The sequence below is a fragment of the Emericellopsis cladophorae genome (assembly GCF_022114955.1).
Source record: "Emericellopsis cladophorae strain MUM 19.33 chromosome Unknown NODE_3_length_1261782_cov_116_963312, whole genome shotgun sequence".
In the NCBI taxonomy this organism is placed as follows: Eukaryota; Fungi; Ascomycota; class Sordariomycetes; order Hypocreales; family Bionectriaceae; genus Emericellopsis; species Emericellopsis cladophorae.
Window position 1 is genome coordinate 8,244 of NW_026250928.1, and position 15,659 is coordinate 23,902.

The following is a 15,659-nucleotide window of genomic DNA, read 5'->3' on the forward strand; positions in this document are numbered from 1 at the left end:
GGTCGCTCCTTTTACTGCCTTGTGTCTTGCAAGGGAGGATGGGTGAGTGCGGGTGTGTTTGAGGCTCTAGCATCTGCCCATTCGGTGGTAAAAGCACGGCTTATGTAGGCATGAGAGCTGCAGTGTCAAGACAACGAAAGTGCTCTCTGCACATCCTATCACTCCAACACCCATCATCGCTTGCGACTAGGGAAACACGCCCTCAGTAAGTGTCTCCGATCTTGTTCCATTCCGTCGAGTCCCCCTTTGCTCCGAACGTCGCAAGCATTCGGACCTGCGAACATTCGGTGCAAAGCACATTATGCGGCGTGGCTGGCCACGAGTATTTCACCAAAGAGCAAGGCACGAGTCAGACGCTGGACGTACTCGGATCCAACATGAAGGGGCTGAAAAGGCTGGCGGCTGAATTCGCCTCAATGCTTCGTGTGCCAGAAACAAGGATCATCGGGGTAATGGCTCTCTGAGGTACGGATACTCCGAATGGCCGCTGATCTGTAGCTGTGTTTGGGACAACTACATGTAGCGATCGATTACGGGATGGATCAATGTCCCGGAGCATAGTCGGATTCCCGGCCAACAAGCAACATGAATGTCTCGATATTAACTTGGCACTACACTTGATACACCGATTACACCACGTCATCGTCGCAGTCGCAGTCTAACTACTATGCATAAAAATTATACTACGACCATCCCTGGCAAGGACAGCCAGTGGAGGAAGCTAGCCCAATCAGACATCTACTTTGGATAGCGCGTAACTGTGACTGAGCTCCGGTGGGTGTGTGGAGCAGTGCGCTGCTCGTCCATTAGATGGTCCTCGTTTCCGAAGGGATGTGTGATTCGTATTCTCGTGCATATGTGTACGTTGTCACGCCTCGGCCCCTGTACCGTATTATCTCAAAAGCTCCGGACACCTGGTCCGTGCGTTTGCTTCGCGGGTATGCAAGTATGCATACAAATAGAGTTAATTGAGCCAATGAAGAAGCTAAAGTCGCCGGCACTTCTATTGGTCCTTCAAGCATAGATCGACCTTTGGCGCACGGGTTAGGCTAGGTGTCCGGATCTCTTGAGACAATAGGTTATCGTAAATCAAAGGAACGAATAATATTGCCTGAGAAAATACTCTCGCTGATAGCAGAAACACGAGAGACAAGACGTACGGACAATGAGCGTGTTACATTCCACTGGCATATCTATGTAGTATAGAAAGGTACCTTTCTTTGACAACCTCCTTTTACCCTCCTCCTCTGCAAATAGACTGTATCTCATATTGAAGGCCACGTCCTTACTTCAGAAACTCGCCTTGAGCTCCTGCGCCATGCCGCCCGACAGCACAGTCCGCTGCTTCTGGATCTCGTGCGGCATCTCGTACATCTGGTACTTTTGGAGGTACCACGACTTGGCGTCCGAGTCCTGGCCGTTGCTGTCCTCAAACTCTGTCGAGTCGTTGGCCCGCAGAAAGTACGATGTCGCGTAGCGGTCCTCGTGCTGGACCCCGCCAATGGGCAGCACGCGGTGCAGGGCCGACTTGAACCGCCGACCCGACAGGAAGCGCAGCGTGTCGCCGACGTTGACGATGATCTTGCCCGGGCGGGGCTCGATGTACTCCCACGTACCCGTCCCGGGCGCGAAGGCCTGGAGCCCCCATTGCGGCGCCCAGAGGATCGTCAGCGTGCCAATGTCCGTATGCATGTTCTGGCCCACCTGATCGGGGTTCTGGTCGCCGGGGGGGTAGTGCAGGAAGTAGAGGGTCGACTTGGAGCGGCAGTCGTCGCGGTGGTGCGTCTCGAGACGGGCCTCGCCCTTGAGACCGAGCCCGTCGGACAGGCAGTCGAGCAGGAGCTTGGAGATGAAGTGGCACGATGCGGTGACGTGGTCGAACAGCGCAAGGTGCTCACGGACGACGGGGGCGAGGGCCCAGCGGCCGCTCAGCTCGTGCTTCCCGATCTGCCGGAGTGGAACAGGACTGGTCAGTAAGCTGGGCTCTGTGCTGCCTAGCCGGCTGTGTTTGGCAGCGTACCTTGAGAGCTTCGAAGCCATCCCGGTGGGACTCAATGGCGCCAGATTGGTTCCCTACCGCCTTGAACCTGTGTCGTCCAAACATGAGCCGTCCATGTTCCATCTGCTAAAGTTCAAGAATATAAACACATACCCGTGCGCGAGGGAAACGGTCGGAGTCTGGAGCTTCAAATCCTCAGGCAGGGCGAACCACTTCTTCGTGATCTCGTCCGCACGAAAGAGGTCGCTCCAGAAGTTGGCGGAGCTCGGATTCTGTAGGTCAATGTAGAAGAAGCCATCCCGCTCGCAGGCGCGAATCAGCTTGGCGAGCTCCTTGGGGTCCTTGTCGAAGAGGTTGGCAAAGTCAATGGTGAGCAGATCCGCCTTTGGGACGTCCCTGTACAGTTCGGCAGTGGCTTCTGACGACATGGTGTTGCTTTGTAAGATGGAGATGTAAAGAACCAAGTGCTTGATGCTCAACTATGGTTATAGGAGATGCGAAATGAATGGGTGTTGACAATAGATCTTGAATGGAAGCGGAGCAAGAGATCTGCGAGTCCATTTTAGTTCTTCAGGCCAGATCAAGGGGAAAGTCAGAAATGGATCGTACGGATCACAAATGCTGCCTCTAGCTCAACTCAACACTCGCATCTAGTGCTCGGCACATCGGTGTTCGGATAGATGATCGTCAACTCGGCGTAGGTACTAGCATGGGCGGATTCGGACCGAACCCGGGGCCCCCTGGGGGACGCGCTTACGCGCACAGGTAGGCTCGGCGAAGCCATGACGGTCCTTGGTACATGTAGACCACTGTTTCTGGCCATGTGCCAGATTCTTCAAGTTATGATCGTCCGTGGCTTTGTACTTCTCTTTTTCGAGAGCCCCAACGTTCGAAGCCGATTCAAGCCTGCGGATTGGAACTCCGTTCTCATCAGACTTCGGCTCTTTGCCTGCCTTCAAGTCTTCTTTGCCATCCCAGAGGTTCACTTCGCCAATGAACGGTTGGTCTACACTCATCTTCATCGCCTGAGATAGGCTCTAGGGTAAGCAGCCGATCCCGAGGACTCTTGTCTTTGCCATTTCTGGCTGCCGGTGTTTCTGCAATGTCTGCCATGATCGTTGACCACTCCCTTGCGTCGCTAGACTAACCATCCTGCTCAACAGCGCTTGAAGCAGAGTCAGCATCCGACTGTGACAGATGATAGCTCTTCCAATCCTAGGAAAGTCCGGCTCCTGGGTGCGCCCTGACGTGTTGTCCAAGTCCAAATCGGACGACAATTCGTTGATATAGCGACCATAGATCCGCACCGACCTATGGGCGTGCGATATGAAAAAGGCCATGATTTGCCGGTCGACCTCGCCTTCGCGCTTCACAGCACGATCAAGCTCGACAACAGCCCATGTCGCAAGAGTCCCGCTGTGGGCGTTCTGGAGGTCTGCTACGTGCCGCGCAGCGGCACTTCAGGAACAGGAAGTACATATAGTAGGTGCCCATGAAGAAGGATTGGTCGCCAGCGATGGAGTTGCCAAGGAATGGCGACAGCTTGACAAGCTGGTTATTGGCGAATGCCTCGCGGCCGAACCCCACGGAGTAATCTTGTCAGGGGCGAGTGCTACAGCCGAGTAATATCTTGGATGATCCTAGTTTCGTTTCTGTTGTGGACTCGAAGACACCGTCGCGGCAAAGCGAATCCTTGGGAACCATCTGCTTCGCTTTAAGTCAAGCCTGGAAAAGAGTCTTGCTAGGACCCGAAACGCCGAGGCTGCACTTGGTCATGAAACTGCCCTTCGTCTCCAGTAGTGTTTCATAGCGCGGATCTCGGTACGGAGTACTTTTCTCTTTCCTCGGCTTCTGATCGCTTGATGTTGTGACGTGCCGAAGCTTGCACGTTCGCGGGCAAGAGACGATGTCGATTTCTTTCGGGCAAGTAAACGCTCCATGTCTGGTATGAAATATTCTTGTGGTCACCGCTGTTTTCACCTCCACAACTCAACCTGGTCGGTTGGCGCGTAGGTATCGTCGTTGAAAGGATCCTCCGTGAGAGGTTGTCCATGACTTGGCCGTCCGCTGGGATCCCTTGTGAATGGTCGATTGTGCTTGATGAAGGGCCATGGTGACGGGACTGGTTTGATTGATGAGGTGGCTGACTTCAAGTTTACTTGTACGTGCGCAAAACAACACGTATTCAGTACGATGTCGCAGGGTAGGTCAAGTCACAGGTGGGGTGTGGAGTCAATTGATCTGACTTGTACGTACAGGCCCACTGTACTAAGTACGCGCTGCCGAGAACGGAGCCACCATTACTATTCAGGCCCGCAATGAAAGCTCCGATACGTACATTGTGGTTCCACACCATCCAGATCCCTGTCTGTTCAGAAATGCTCCGTTCTTTAAACGCCCTAAATTCTTGTGGAATGCCCCGTAGCGCTTGTGATCGACAGTACATCTGCTGTTGTGGTCTGCACACCTTATCTCATGTCGCTTTGGATTTATAAGCGTGCCTGTTGGTTCAGATCCCTGCAACGTCTCCAATTATGACACATCAGAGCCTCACGGACCTTCAGAACCTATAAGACTGTCATGTAAGGGAGAAGACTCTTCCCTTCTTCTTCCATCCTTGTTTCAATACCGAGTACGGAGCAGCACCACAACCAGTCCTAACTCGCGAGGTCGGACAGCGACACAATCGCAGTCTCCAAGATGAAGCTCGCCAACCAGGACGCCGCAAACGACGACAAGAGCAAAAGTCGCAACAGCAGCAGCAATTCCAACCATGACAACGATGCGGCCACACCCCCTGCTCAGCAGCAAGCAGACACATGTACACTTCCGCTGCCTCCCCCGGACGGCGGCTTCCGCGCCTGGGCCCAGGTCGTCGTCGCCCACCTCGGCTCCTTCAATGGCTGGGGCTACATGACCTCGTTCGGGCTCTTCCAGTCGTACTACACCGACACTCTCCTCCCCGGCACCGCTTCATCGTCGATAAGCTGGATCGGCTCGCTTCAGATCTTTCTCGCCTTCGCCATCGGCAGCGTGTCTGGCCGCGCGCTGGACATGGGCTACCTCCGGCAGGCTGTCATCGCGGGCACCACCTTGCAGATCCTCGCCATCATGACGGCGTCCGTGTCGAGCACGTATTGGCAGCTGTTGTTGACACAGGGGCTGTGCAAGGGGCTGGGGGACGGGCTGGTCTTTTGTCCCACGGTCGCCAACGTGCCCACGTATTTCTCCAAGCGGCGGGCTGTGGCCATGGCGATCGCGGCGAGCGGGACCTCTACGGGAGGCGTCGTGTTCCCGCTGATTGCGCAGCAGCTCATGCCACGGATCGGGTACGGCTGGACGGTCAGGGTCATGGGGTTTATTGTGCTGTTTAACGCCGCGGTCATGCTGGCGCTGGTGAAGCCACGGTTCTTATCGCTGGAGAGGAAGAACGACAGCAAAGTGACGTTTGCCGGGTTCTTTGAGTGGTCCGCCTTCCGCGAGCCGCCGTACACCCTCTTCTGCACGGGCATGTTTGCTGTGTGGCTTGCTCTGTACTTTGCGTTTTACTATGTGAGTCTTTTTTTCTTTCTTACATTTTCCATCTCGGAGAGAGAATTTTCCATCTACGTCGCTCTCTCTCCGAGAACTTGAAGCTGACCACTTGGTGCTATTTGTTAAACAGGTCAGCCAGTACGGCAAGGACTACATCGCCGTGGACACATCAACATCTCTCACACTACTCCTCGCCATGAACGCCATCGGCGCGCCGAGCAGAGTCATCTTTGGCTTCATCGCAGACAAGTGCCTCGGGCTTCTGCACACGCTGATCCTCGCGGTCCTCTGCACAAGCGTCATGTTCTACAGCTGGATCGCCGTGCGCGACCTGCCTGGCTTATTCGCGTTCAGCTGCCTGTACGGATCTTTCGCAGCCGCGGTCCAGGCCTTATTCCCCGCGAGCTGCGCGAGTCTGACAAAGGACGTTGGCAAGATGGGCGCCAGAACGGGCATGGCGTTCGCGGTGGTCTCGGTCGCCACGCTCACGGGCCCGCCGCTGGGAGGGGCGCTTGTGCAGGCCATGGGGGCGCGGGGCGGGGGATATCTATATGCGCAGGTCTTTGGGGGCAGTGTGCTCGTTCTTGGGGCTGGGCTGTTGGTGTTGTCGAGTTGGTACCGTCAGAAGGGGGAGAAGAGGCAAAGCAGAGGCATGGTTCAGCGTCGTGATTAGTAGAGCGAAACTGAACTAGTAGGCTCTAGCACTAATATAGAAGTCTTTGGTATGGACTGTTTCGAAAGACCACGCTTTAATCCAGGTGCGTGCCCTTCTTCTGCCAGGCTTTGTCAAATGCTTCGTCCAGAGGCGTATGTTAATTTCGAAGCACGACTTCTGGGCGGTGCTTGACCGACAACTTATGTTAATGGCTCTCCTGGAAGACCAAAAGGGAAGCGCAAGCGCCATGTTGCCTCCACTTTCTTTGCTTTTTTATCCGAGTCTTCGGATGAATCCATCATCGAATGCTTGCGTGTGATGCGTTCCTCTCTAGGCGTCCTTTGCCAGACCGGCTTGCTTCAGCGGCTGCGTTGAAGATCGAGGACAATTTATCACAGTCCAAGCGGCGCGCAATGCGCTCCAGCTGTTTCCAATTCTTGTCATCGAAACCTGGGAATCGTGAGGCTGGGGTCTGCCGGCTATTGATTCTTCGGCAGCGTCGACACAAGGCTTTGCTGCCGATTTCAAGTGTATCAAAGGCGAGGAAGAACTCCCTCGTCGCGCCGTTAGACTTGTTGGTCAACTCGGTCTTCTCTTTAAAGCCGGCGTCCTTGGCCTGAGACCGTCTATCACCCTCTATCAGGTCGTTAAAAAAGGCGTCGCGCCTTTGAAGATATTCCTGGGGGCTAGGCGAGTCCAACAAAGGTTGGACATTGCCCAGACCCCCTCCCAGCAGCACAAGGGACATATCGAGTTACTTTTTATGTTAGCAAGACCGCCTAAAGATCCCCAAACGTCCCCACGTAATATAAAACCGAGAACAAACATGACTTACAAGAAGAAATTAATCAACGTCGTAAGCTTTTGATAGTAACTAAAGCCTGTCAGTATATCTCTGTTCAGGAATATCCAGCCTTCTGCTTACCGATCTCCGCGAGCGTGTGAAGCGTAAGACAGAAGCTCAAAAATAACAAGTACTCCATACATAGAAGCATATATATAGGAGATTAAATATTACCTACAACGTTAATACAAATCATAACAGGGAGTTATCAACATAAAGGTTGGCGCAGACTTTAGCCAGCAAGCTACTAGTACAGGGAACTCTGAGCGACCCAGACTCTAAATACATATAGGTGTGTTTATCGGAAATATTTAAACATTGAACACCTTGATGATAAAATACAGAGAAGCAATGACAGATACCGATGCATCTGCAAAACTACAGTTGCACGGTATGACCACTCCTTGAACAAAAATGGTGGCCAGAGCTATTCGGACAGCGGCCACTACCTATATCCTAGCCAGGGGTCGTCTACCTGCGCTGAAGAGGAGACAGAAAATAGCATCCATGGTCCATGGACGTAGGTATAATAGATACCGACGTAGTGGGCTCATGGCTTGGGATCTAGGAGAAGGGCAGTCAAGACGGAAGCAGCGCGAGCCACGGGAACGACAAGGAATCTCCCTTGACTTTGCAATCTACATGTAAAACGTTGGTACATATGTCGTCGGCTATCGCTGCGAGATCTACTCGCTTGGTGTGTGCAGCGCGTGCAACGACTCCGGCCAGGGCCCTATGAAACGCGATATTCCCGAAATTGAAGTATCCTCCCACGTACTGAAGCGACAAGGGCAGACAGCCCTGAGCCGGGTTTGTCCTGCGGAGGCTGGAACCCAGCTGTCAACGCGGATAACTGCTGTGATGCCGCTAACGAGATCGACGCTGAAGGGCGGCGATATCGCGCTCCCTTTCCGCGAAAATCAGGGGTACATTAGCATGATTAGTGTCACAGAGAATTGTAGATGCTGCCCTATATCACTATCTGACGTGCGCAATCAGTTTGAATCTTTCTGTACAGCTTGGTATGATGTTTTCTTTCTTTTGGCAAGATCTGTCGTAAATTTGGCTTTGGACATGGTGGCCGCACACCATAGGATGAGGCGAATTAAGTTCAGACGCCCAGCTCGACTAAACTCAGTCTATACTTACTCTCTTGATTCCCGGATCTTATGACATTCAGGGTGAGGGTTTCTGGGTCCAGAAGGTCACGCTGTGAGCTTCAGATCGCTACACATGAGAAGAGCGTTCTTTGAGTGTCTCATCGTGTCCAAATGCATTGATTGTGGGACGGGTTTGTCAGGACACTTTGGCGCCAAATAGACCAACCAGCGCGCAACCACTGCTAGGCATGCAATTGTTCTAGCTTCGTCGAGGGTGGTGCACGGTAAGAGTTTGTGTACTAGTTTGCTTCAACCATGCTGGCAAGTATTGCACATTGCGTTGGGTTCGTATTTCGGCCATCTCGAATCGGATATGGTTTCTATTGTTCATGGTAGAGGTGAGAGTCAGATCCGGAACCCGTCTTGCTAAGATTTCCCTTCGTGTTGGCAGCAGAGACGTCGCGAACCACTCTGCGTAGTGCAGCCTGACGCTAAGTAAACCCAAACAGTCTTAGCCTTCTTTTGCCAATGTATTTTCGGTTTTCAAAGACGTTGCTGTTGAATTGGCATGCACCAGCCGGCGAGAGAGCTACGGTGCCAGTTCTTGCTGAAATGTTCTTTCCAGCTTCCCTTGGCGTTAAAGTTCCAATCTATCCTGGTCTTACACCTCGATCATAATGGCATTATGATTGATGCTTTTTCACATGTGACATACGTAGTGGAATCTGTTCTTTCGAGGAAAAGCTTCTAAATTCGACGCCTATCCCCTGGGCGGTTGTCTAAACACAGCCTCGCCAGCGCTGCCGTGCTCCACTGGCCGCGTGCCCACTGCCGCCCCGGCCTACGGTGGGATATTAGATCAAGAACTGCCACACCGTATCAACCCCTCCTGCCCCTCCTGCCCCAACTGCACGCACGCGCCACCGTCCTCGCAGCCTCGCAGAAATAGCTACCCTTACCGCGTAATTACATTATATCGCATATTAATTAATTTAGCGTGATTCCACGATCTTAGACTTCACGATAATATTATTTATATTATTCGGAGGGTATATAGTGGTTATTCAAAGTACGTAGAAGTTCTCGATCGAGATAGGTAGTTATACTTAATTAATTATAATATGAGGCTATATTCACGATCACGATCGCCGCACCCGGGAGGTTAGCCTCGTTTCCCGCTAAGAACGGCGAGGCCGAACCTCTTTATTAACGCTACCCGCTATAGGAGCCCTTGGCCTCTTCTGTGGCTGATCGACAGCCTGTTTAACTACCTCACTAACTACCTTATTAACCGCTTAATCTACTATATAATCGTGAGCTTCTTCGGCTGCCTTAATATTTACCGAGGCCTCGGACGGTTATAGCGGCGGGCTAGATAGGTTCGTCTCGCTAGGCGTCTCTCGCGTTAGGTCTTATAAGAAGGCTTTGAAGTTAATCAGCTCGTAAGGTACTTAATTTAGCTCGGATTTAACCCGAATTAAAGCTGAAGTTAATACCCTAAGCGACGGACTACCTAGCGCTATATATTTAGCCTTCGACCGCGACTTTTATAGTTTAGTGGTAGGCTTCTTAGGGCTATCTTTAATAAATTAAACCTTAATCTATATAATAACCCGGCAATAGCCCTTAAGAGATTGATCCACGTCGAGCGACGCAAAACGGCCATAACTTCACGAAACCGCGCTTAAAATCGACGAGGATACTAAAAACGAGTCCGCAGTATTGAACTCCCCCTAGGCACGATATCGCCCCGTAACCGGGACGAGAACGCTGCCCTTAGGGAGCCGATAGCTGTCGACGGAGGCCGCGCCAGCCTCGAGCAAAGCATCCACCACCCGAACCATAGAACGAGCGCGTTTAATAGACGGAGTAGCCCCGAAATCGTGACGGAGCCGGCAGATATACGATCTAAAGCATTCGATAAAATCAGCAGTCTTGTGCTAGGGCCCCTAGGAGCGACGGTTTGGTAGGTAGTTGAGTAGCTAGTGGAGGCTGAGCTCGAGGAGGTGCGACGTAAGCTGACCGCACTCGCCCCGGATACGACCAGCCTTCCTAACGGAATCGAATCGATAATCGAGAAATCCGTAGCGAAATCGGTCGAAAAAGTATTTATAAAGATTAATAATAAGCTATAGAATCCGAAGACCTAGGCGGGCGTCCTCCGGAGCGCACCCGACCCTTAGATTAGCCGAAATATAACTCCCTTCCCTACCTAGATAAGGTAGGATAAACTAGTTTACTAACGATTCGACCGCGAACTCACGGTCCGTACCCGAACCGCACCCGACTCGATAAAGAACCGAAGCCTAAAGGATATATATAATATAGTGAATACGAAGATAGGTAACGGTGGCCCTAGGTGCCGAGGAGCTAGACGACTCTAGAGCGGCGATATAGTGCTCTCCTTCGAAGTAAATATCGACGGTATAGCGAAGAATTCGGGCTAGGTCTAGGCCGCTTTCGGGCCGGAAGTTACCCTCTATAAGAAGCTCTTTAACCTCGTGGTGAAAGGGGTCCCTATATAGTGGACCCGGGGCGAAGGAGGCTATATAGAGCTAATAGAGGAAATCAAGAGATCGAACGCGTATAACGTGGTAAAGATTACTTAGATTAACTCGAAGAAAAGGCTCGTAACGAGGGCTACGATTATCGTATATATAGACGGCCTAGAAACGGCTAACCGCTTATACGATTCCGGGGTAGCAATCGACGCAGAGATCTATAACTATAAGCCTTACGAAGAAAATATCCGACCCCGCTAATACTATAAGTACTATTAGTTCGGATATATTATAGCCGTATACGGGTAGGATACGGTCTACGGCCGGTGCGGAACCGTCCCTTATACTACGGGTGATAAGAAATATAAGGAGACCCCGCGCTATACTACGTGCGGAAAGAAGCACGAGGCCTGGTCGCGGGCATGCTATACGGTCGCCGAATAATATACCCGAGCCCTAGCCGTATATAGAACGAGACCGACCCGGTTCTAGAATATCGCCTAAACCGCCCTTAGCTTTTAAGGGGCCTAAGAACCTAGAGAGACCGAAACCGAGGACTTAGTCGACCTCACTATATCCCTAAAGAAACAGAAGGTGAACGGACGTCCGCCTACTAGGACCGTCCTAGCCCGTTCCGGGAGCTAACCTACGTAACTTCGCCTCGATAGCTACTTCCGTATAAGAGCTAACGCGGAACTGGTTAGGAACTAGGCCGGAACCACCCCGGATAATAATAATATAACTATAGATACCCCTTCTTCCGACCCCTTCTATAATAGAACTTAATATTCTTTACTAAAATACGAATAAGTAAGGACCGAACTCGAGTATAGTGCTAAATAGCCGGGCCGGATATAACCTAATTACGCTCTAAGAGCTAAATATTAAAGGGAGTATATAGGAACTAAAGCGGCCCCCGGTAAACTATTATAGGGTGTGGGGAGGGGATAGGAGAGTAGTCACGTACGTATATAAAAGATATAACCTCGATACGTAGTTATCCGAGACGGGGGAGGACTAGATCCGGGTTAATATCAGCTAGAGATCGATCTTTAATATCTACTAAGACTAAAGTAAAGGAAGCCGGAGACCGATCCGCGCCCTCGGCGGTAGGGAACCCCCGAATAACCTAATCATAATAAAAGACTTTAACGCCTATTATCCGCTCTAGGACCGGTACGAAAGGGAGTCAGATAAGGCACAGTACCTCCTCGAATAGGCTAGGAACTAGGGCCTCTAACTAGTCATACTAAAGGGGGAACTAACCCAGGTCTTCAGGGGCTAGAGGGATAGGATAATCGACTATTACTAGGCATCCCCCTCTATATTCACGCGCTACGCCGGCCCTACGCCGTTCTTAGGATCAGACTATATTCCGTAGCTAATCCAGACCGGAGACGAATAGCATACCGACTAGCATATTAAGCCTAACGACCTAGGGGTAAATTAGAAGAAACTCGATACTAAGAGGGCCGAAGCCGAGGCATAGGTCAGGTTCCGGCCTAAATACTAGCCGGAACTAACTAATATAACACTCCTTGACTATAATATACACAAACTTATAACCGCGCTCTAAGAGATTGCTAGAGTCGCAGCACTAAGGAGAAAAGGGGGCTTCTCCGGATTAATCCCGTGGTATAACCGGGCCGTATATACGGCTATCGAGAACGCTAAAGACAAGTCCCGATACTATTATCGAACCCGGACCTAGGACGCGTGGGAGGAGCTCTAGGAGGTATATAAGATCCGGGACCGAACCGTAACAGAAGCATAGAGAGAGTTATAGAGAATAGCACTACGAGACGCCGCGGATAAAAGAGAATCCCTCTAGAGATTTAAGAGATAGGTAAGGCTACGTAGTAGACTACCCCCGGAACCGCTAAGGACACCGAATATAACGACCCCGATAGGTACCGTAAAAACCCACTCCTAAAAAGCAAAGGCACTAGCCGTGAGATTCTTCCTAACCGTCCGAGTGCCTAGGGAGAATAGGTAGAACACGGGAAGGACCTGGCTAGGACCCGACTAAGAACCGCCCTAGACTATCACTTAGGACGATATTAAGGCGATACTATAAAAGCTTAAGCCGTAGAAAGCACCCGGAAAGGATAATATATTAGTAAAGCTACTTAAAGTATACGACGAGCCGCTATAACGGCTCCTTAGTAGACTAATTTCGGCTAGTTTCCGGCTAGGATACTTCCCGGAAGCGTTTAAAGAAGTAATCGTAATCACGCTACGGAAACCAGGAAAGGACCAGGCTAAGCTAAAAGGCTGGCGACCTATCTCCCTCTTAAGCGTCCTTAGCAAAGTCTTTAAAGTAGTAATATAACGCGTTATATCCGGGACGGTAGAGGCCTAGAACCTCCTCCTAAACGGGCAGATAGGCAACAGAGAGGGCCGCTTTACTAAAGGGGTAATATAAATCGTCGTTAACGCGATTAAGGATTCCTAGGAGTATAAGGGATATATAAGCCTGCTCTAGCTTAACCTTAGTTTAGCGTTCGATAGGGTTAACCACTAGAAGCTCCTAAACCACCTCGAAGACTTAGGAATACCGGGCTAGATCCTAGGCTAGACGAAATCGTATCTTATAGACCAAAACGCACGGATCTACTTCGACAAAGAGCTCTTAGACCGGTTCCGGACCGAATTAGGGGTGCCCTAAGGCTCGCCCCTTTCCCCGGTTCTCTTCCTCCTTTACCTCACGGCCCTCTATAATAGGCTCGGTACTATTAGCGGAATAATAATCGTAGGCTTCGTAGACGATATAAATATCCTAGTATTTAGAAGAGACCCGGAGGATACCCGGCCCTAGCTCGAAATAACGTAGAAGATTTACGAACGGTAGGTAGAAGAGTTCGGGGCGATCTTTAACCTATAAAAGAGCGAGCTTATATACTTCACGAAAAAGAAGAAACTAGTAATTATAACCTAGATCCGGGCCGGAAACGTGACAATCCCGCCGACAAACAAGGTACGCTTCCTTAGTCTTTAGCTTAAGAGATACCTATCTTAGAAGCTATACCTTAAGGAAGTAGGCCAGAAAATAGACCAATAACGGTGCGCACTCTTAGCGATTACGGGCAGTATATAGGGGATACCAGTCCTATAGGCGAGAGAGATCTATACGAAGGTTATTAGGTCGACGATCGCCTATGGCTACCACGCGTACTATACCCCGACGAGGACGGACAGAAATACAAGAGGAATCGGGGCGGATTTAAATAAGACCTAGGCCGAATACCTTAAGGAAGTCCTCGGGGTATATAAATATATAGCGAGGAGGTACCTCGAGACCGAGATAGGAATACCGCTAATCGACCTCTACCTTAATAAGCGAGCCGCCTAGGTATACGACCGGATAAGGACCGGACCCGTTCAGGAAGCCAGGAAAGCTATAAGGGCCTAGATTAAGTAAACTATAAGAAGGATAAGAGAACTACCTAATACCGAGGGATTAGGCCGGTTCCTAACCGATACTACTAAGTAGATAGAAGGCTATAATAACGCCTAAGAAGCCTGCACCTAAGAATAGATTCGGAGGTAGGAAAAAGGGGTAAGGGTTAGGCGTAAAAGGGCGGGACCGGATAGATACCTAGCCGATTACGAACCGTTCGTGAAGGAGGCGATCTCTCGATATAAAGGACTCCCCCGGCATACCGCCTTATACGCGGCCTAGATCAGGACCGGATATATTAGCCTTAGAGCCTACTTATTCCGCAGACGTATGCCGGATATACTAACCCCGCTATATAACTATAGTCGGGGGAAGGAGGACGCTTTTTACTTACTTTTATACTACGAGAACGTTTCTAGGCCGGATACGGGCTAGATAACCACCGCATAAGACGTTCGGTAGCGTGCCCACACCCGGCCTGGTTTATAATAGATCACGAATTAGCTCTTAAAAACAGCTAACCTAGAGTAATTCAAGCTTACCCGATAACTCGACCTCGCGTATAACGAACGGAAACGGGACTAAGGATAGGAGGAAGAGTAGCGGATAAGACACGGATCGAGGACAGACTATAGTAAAGCAAGGGCAAAAACACAAGACCACACAAGAAGAACGCAAGGTACCGGGCCGGATATAACACGGACACACATAAAGTACCAAGAAATCACGACTTAATTCACCCCGCCACGGCGAATCCGGGCCAGGCCGCAGGCAAAAACAAACTACCTCACCAACCTACCCCAGGATCCGGGCCGGATCCGCACAGGAACGAAAACATCATCGTCCTCCTCCTCCTCGTCCTGGTTCCGGGCCGGAGCCGCAGCGAACCGCGCACCGCGCGAGAAAAGCTCGGAACCGGCCAGGAAACGTATAGTACGAGAGGCAGAGGCGGAGAGTGGTGGCATCGAGCTCACGTAGGTATCTGCCTGCGACAATGGCGTTGATGCAGGTCTTGCACCAGCGCTCACCGGGGCGATAGTTACTAACCTTGCAGGACTCCTAGTCTTTACGAGGGGGGTAGCGGCGAGATATAGCAGGATCCGGGCCGGAATCGAGAAGGAATAAAGCAGAATTAATAGATTCTCTAGGTAGATAGGGAAAGGCGAGAGGATCTAGGGCGATAGCGACACGGATCTAGGGCGGAAACGTTTAATCGTGAGCGTAAAGAAGAAAGAAAAAGAGACGTGGGGAAATAGAGGGGTAGGGGGCAGGTAAATAAAGTCTACGCGCAGTGGGGGCTAACTTAGCTAGAATCCGGGCCGGATCCTCCCGGAACCTTATTACGACGGTTAAATTCCGGCAAAATATAGTATATACCTAGGATCACGATAGATACGCGGGCGGAATCGGCCCTAGTATAGGACTGGTACTATAGAAGCTAGTATTTTATTTCGTATTTTACTATAGTAGATAGAGGAGGACTATACTAAGGTTTTTACTTAATTTTTCCTTAGGATTATTTAGCTTAGATAGCCTGGCTAGCTAGCAAGAGGCACCCGTAAGGGCGTATAATTTATTATTATTATTAATTAAATATATATTAAAGATTACGTTCTTTTCTAAGAT

The 15,659-nt window shown here is 50.8% G+C and overlaps 2 protein-coding genes across 2 annotated transcripts; one reads left to right on the forward strand and one right to left on the reverse strand.

The window, feature by feature from the left end:
* Nucleotides 1-1,290: 1,290 nt before the first annotated feature.
* On the reverse strand, nucleotides 1,291-2,427 carry J7T54_007784 (uncharacterized protein; the record flags this gene model as incomplete). The annotated part of the gene is made up of 3 exons (XM_051510868.1): nucleotides 1,291-1,947; nucleotides 2,021-2,087; nucleotides 2,153-2,427. The coding sequence occupies 3 exons, from the start codon at nucleotides 2,425-2,427 to the stop codon at nucleotides 1,291-1,293; spliced, it is 999 nt and encodes a 332-aa protein (XP_051365547.1).
* Nucleotides 2,428-4,699: 2,272 nt separating this feature from the next.
* On the forward strand, nucleotides 4,700-6,206 carry J7T54_007785 (major facilitator superfamily domain-containing protein; the record flags this gene model as incomplete). The annotated part of the gene is made up of 2 exons (XM_051510869.1): nucleotides 4,700-5,551; nucleotides 5,664-6,206. The coding sequence occupies 2 exons, from the start codon at nucleotides 4,700-4,702 to the stop codon at nucleotides 6,204-6,206; spliced, it is 1,395 nt and encodes a 464-aa protein (XP_051365548.1).
* Nucleotides 6,207-15,659: the final 9,453 nt, after the last annotated feature.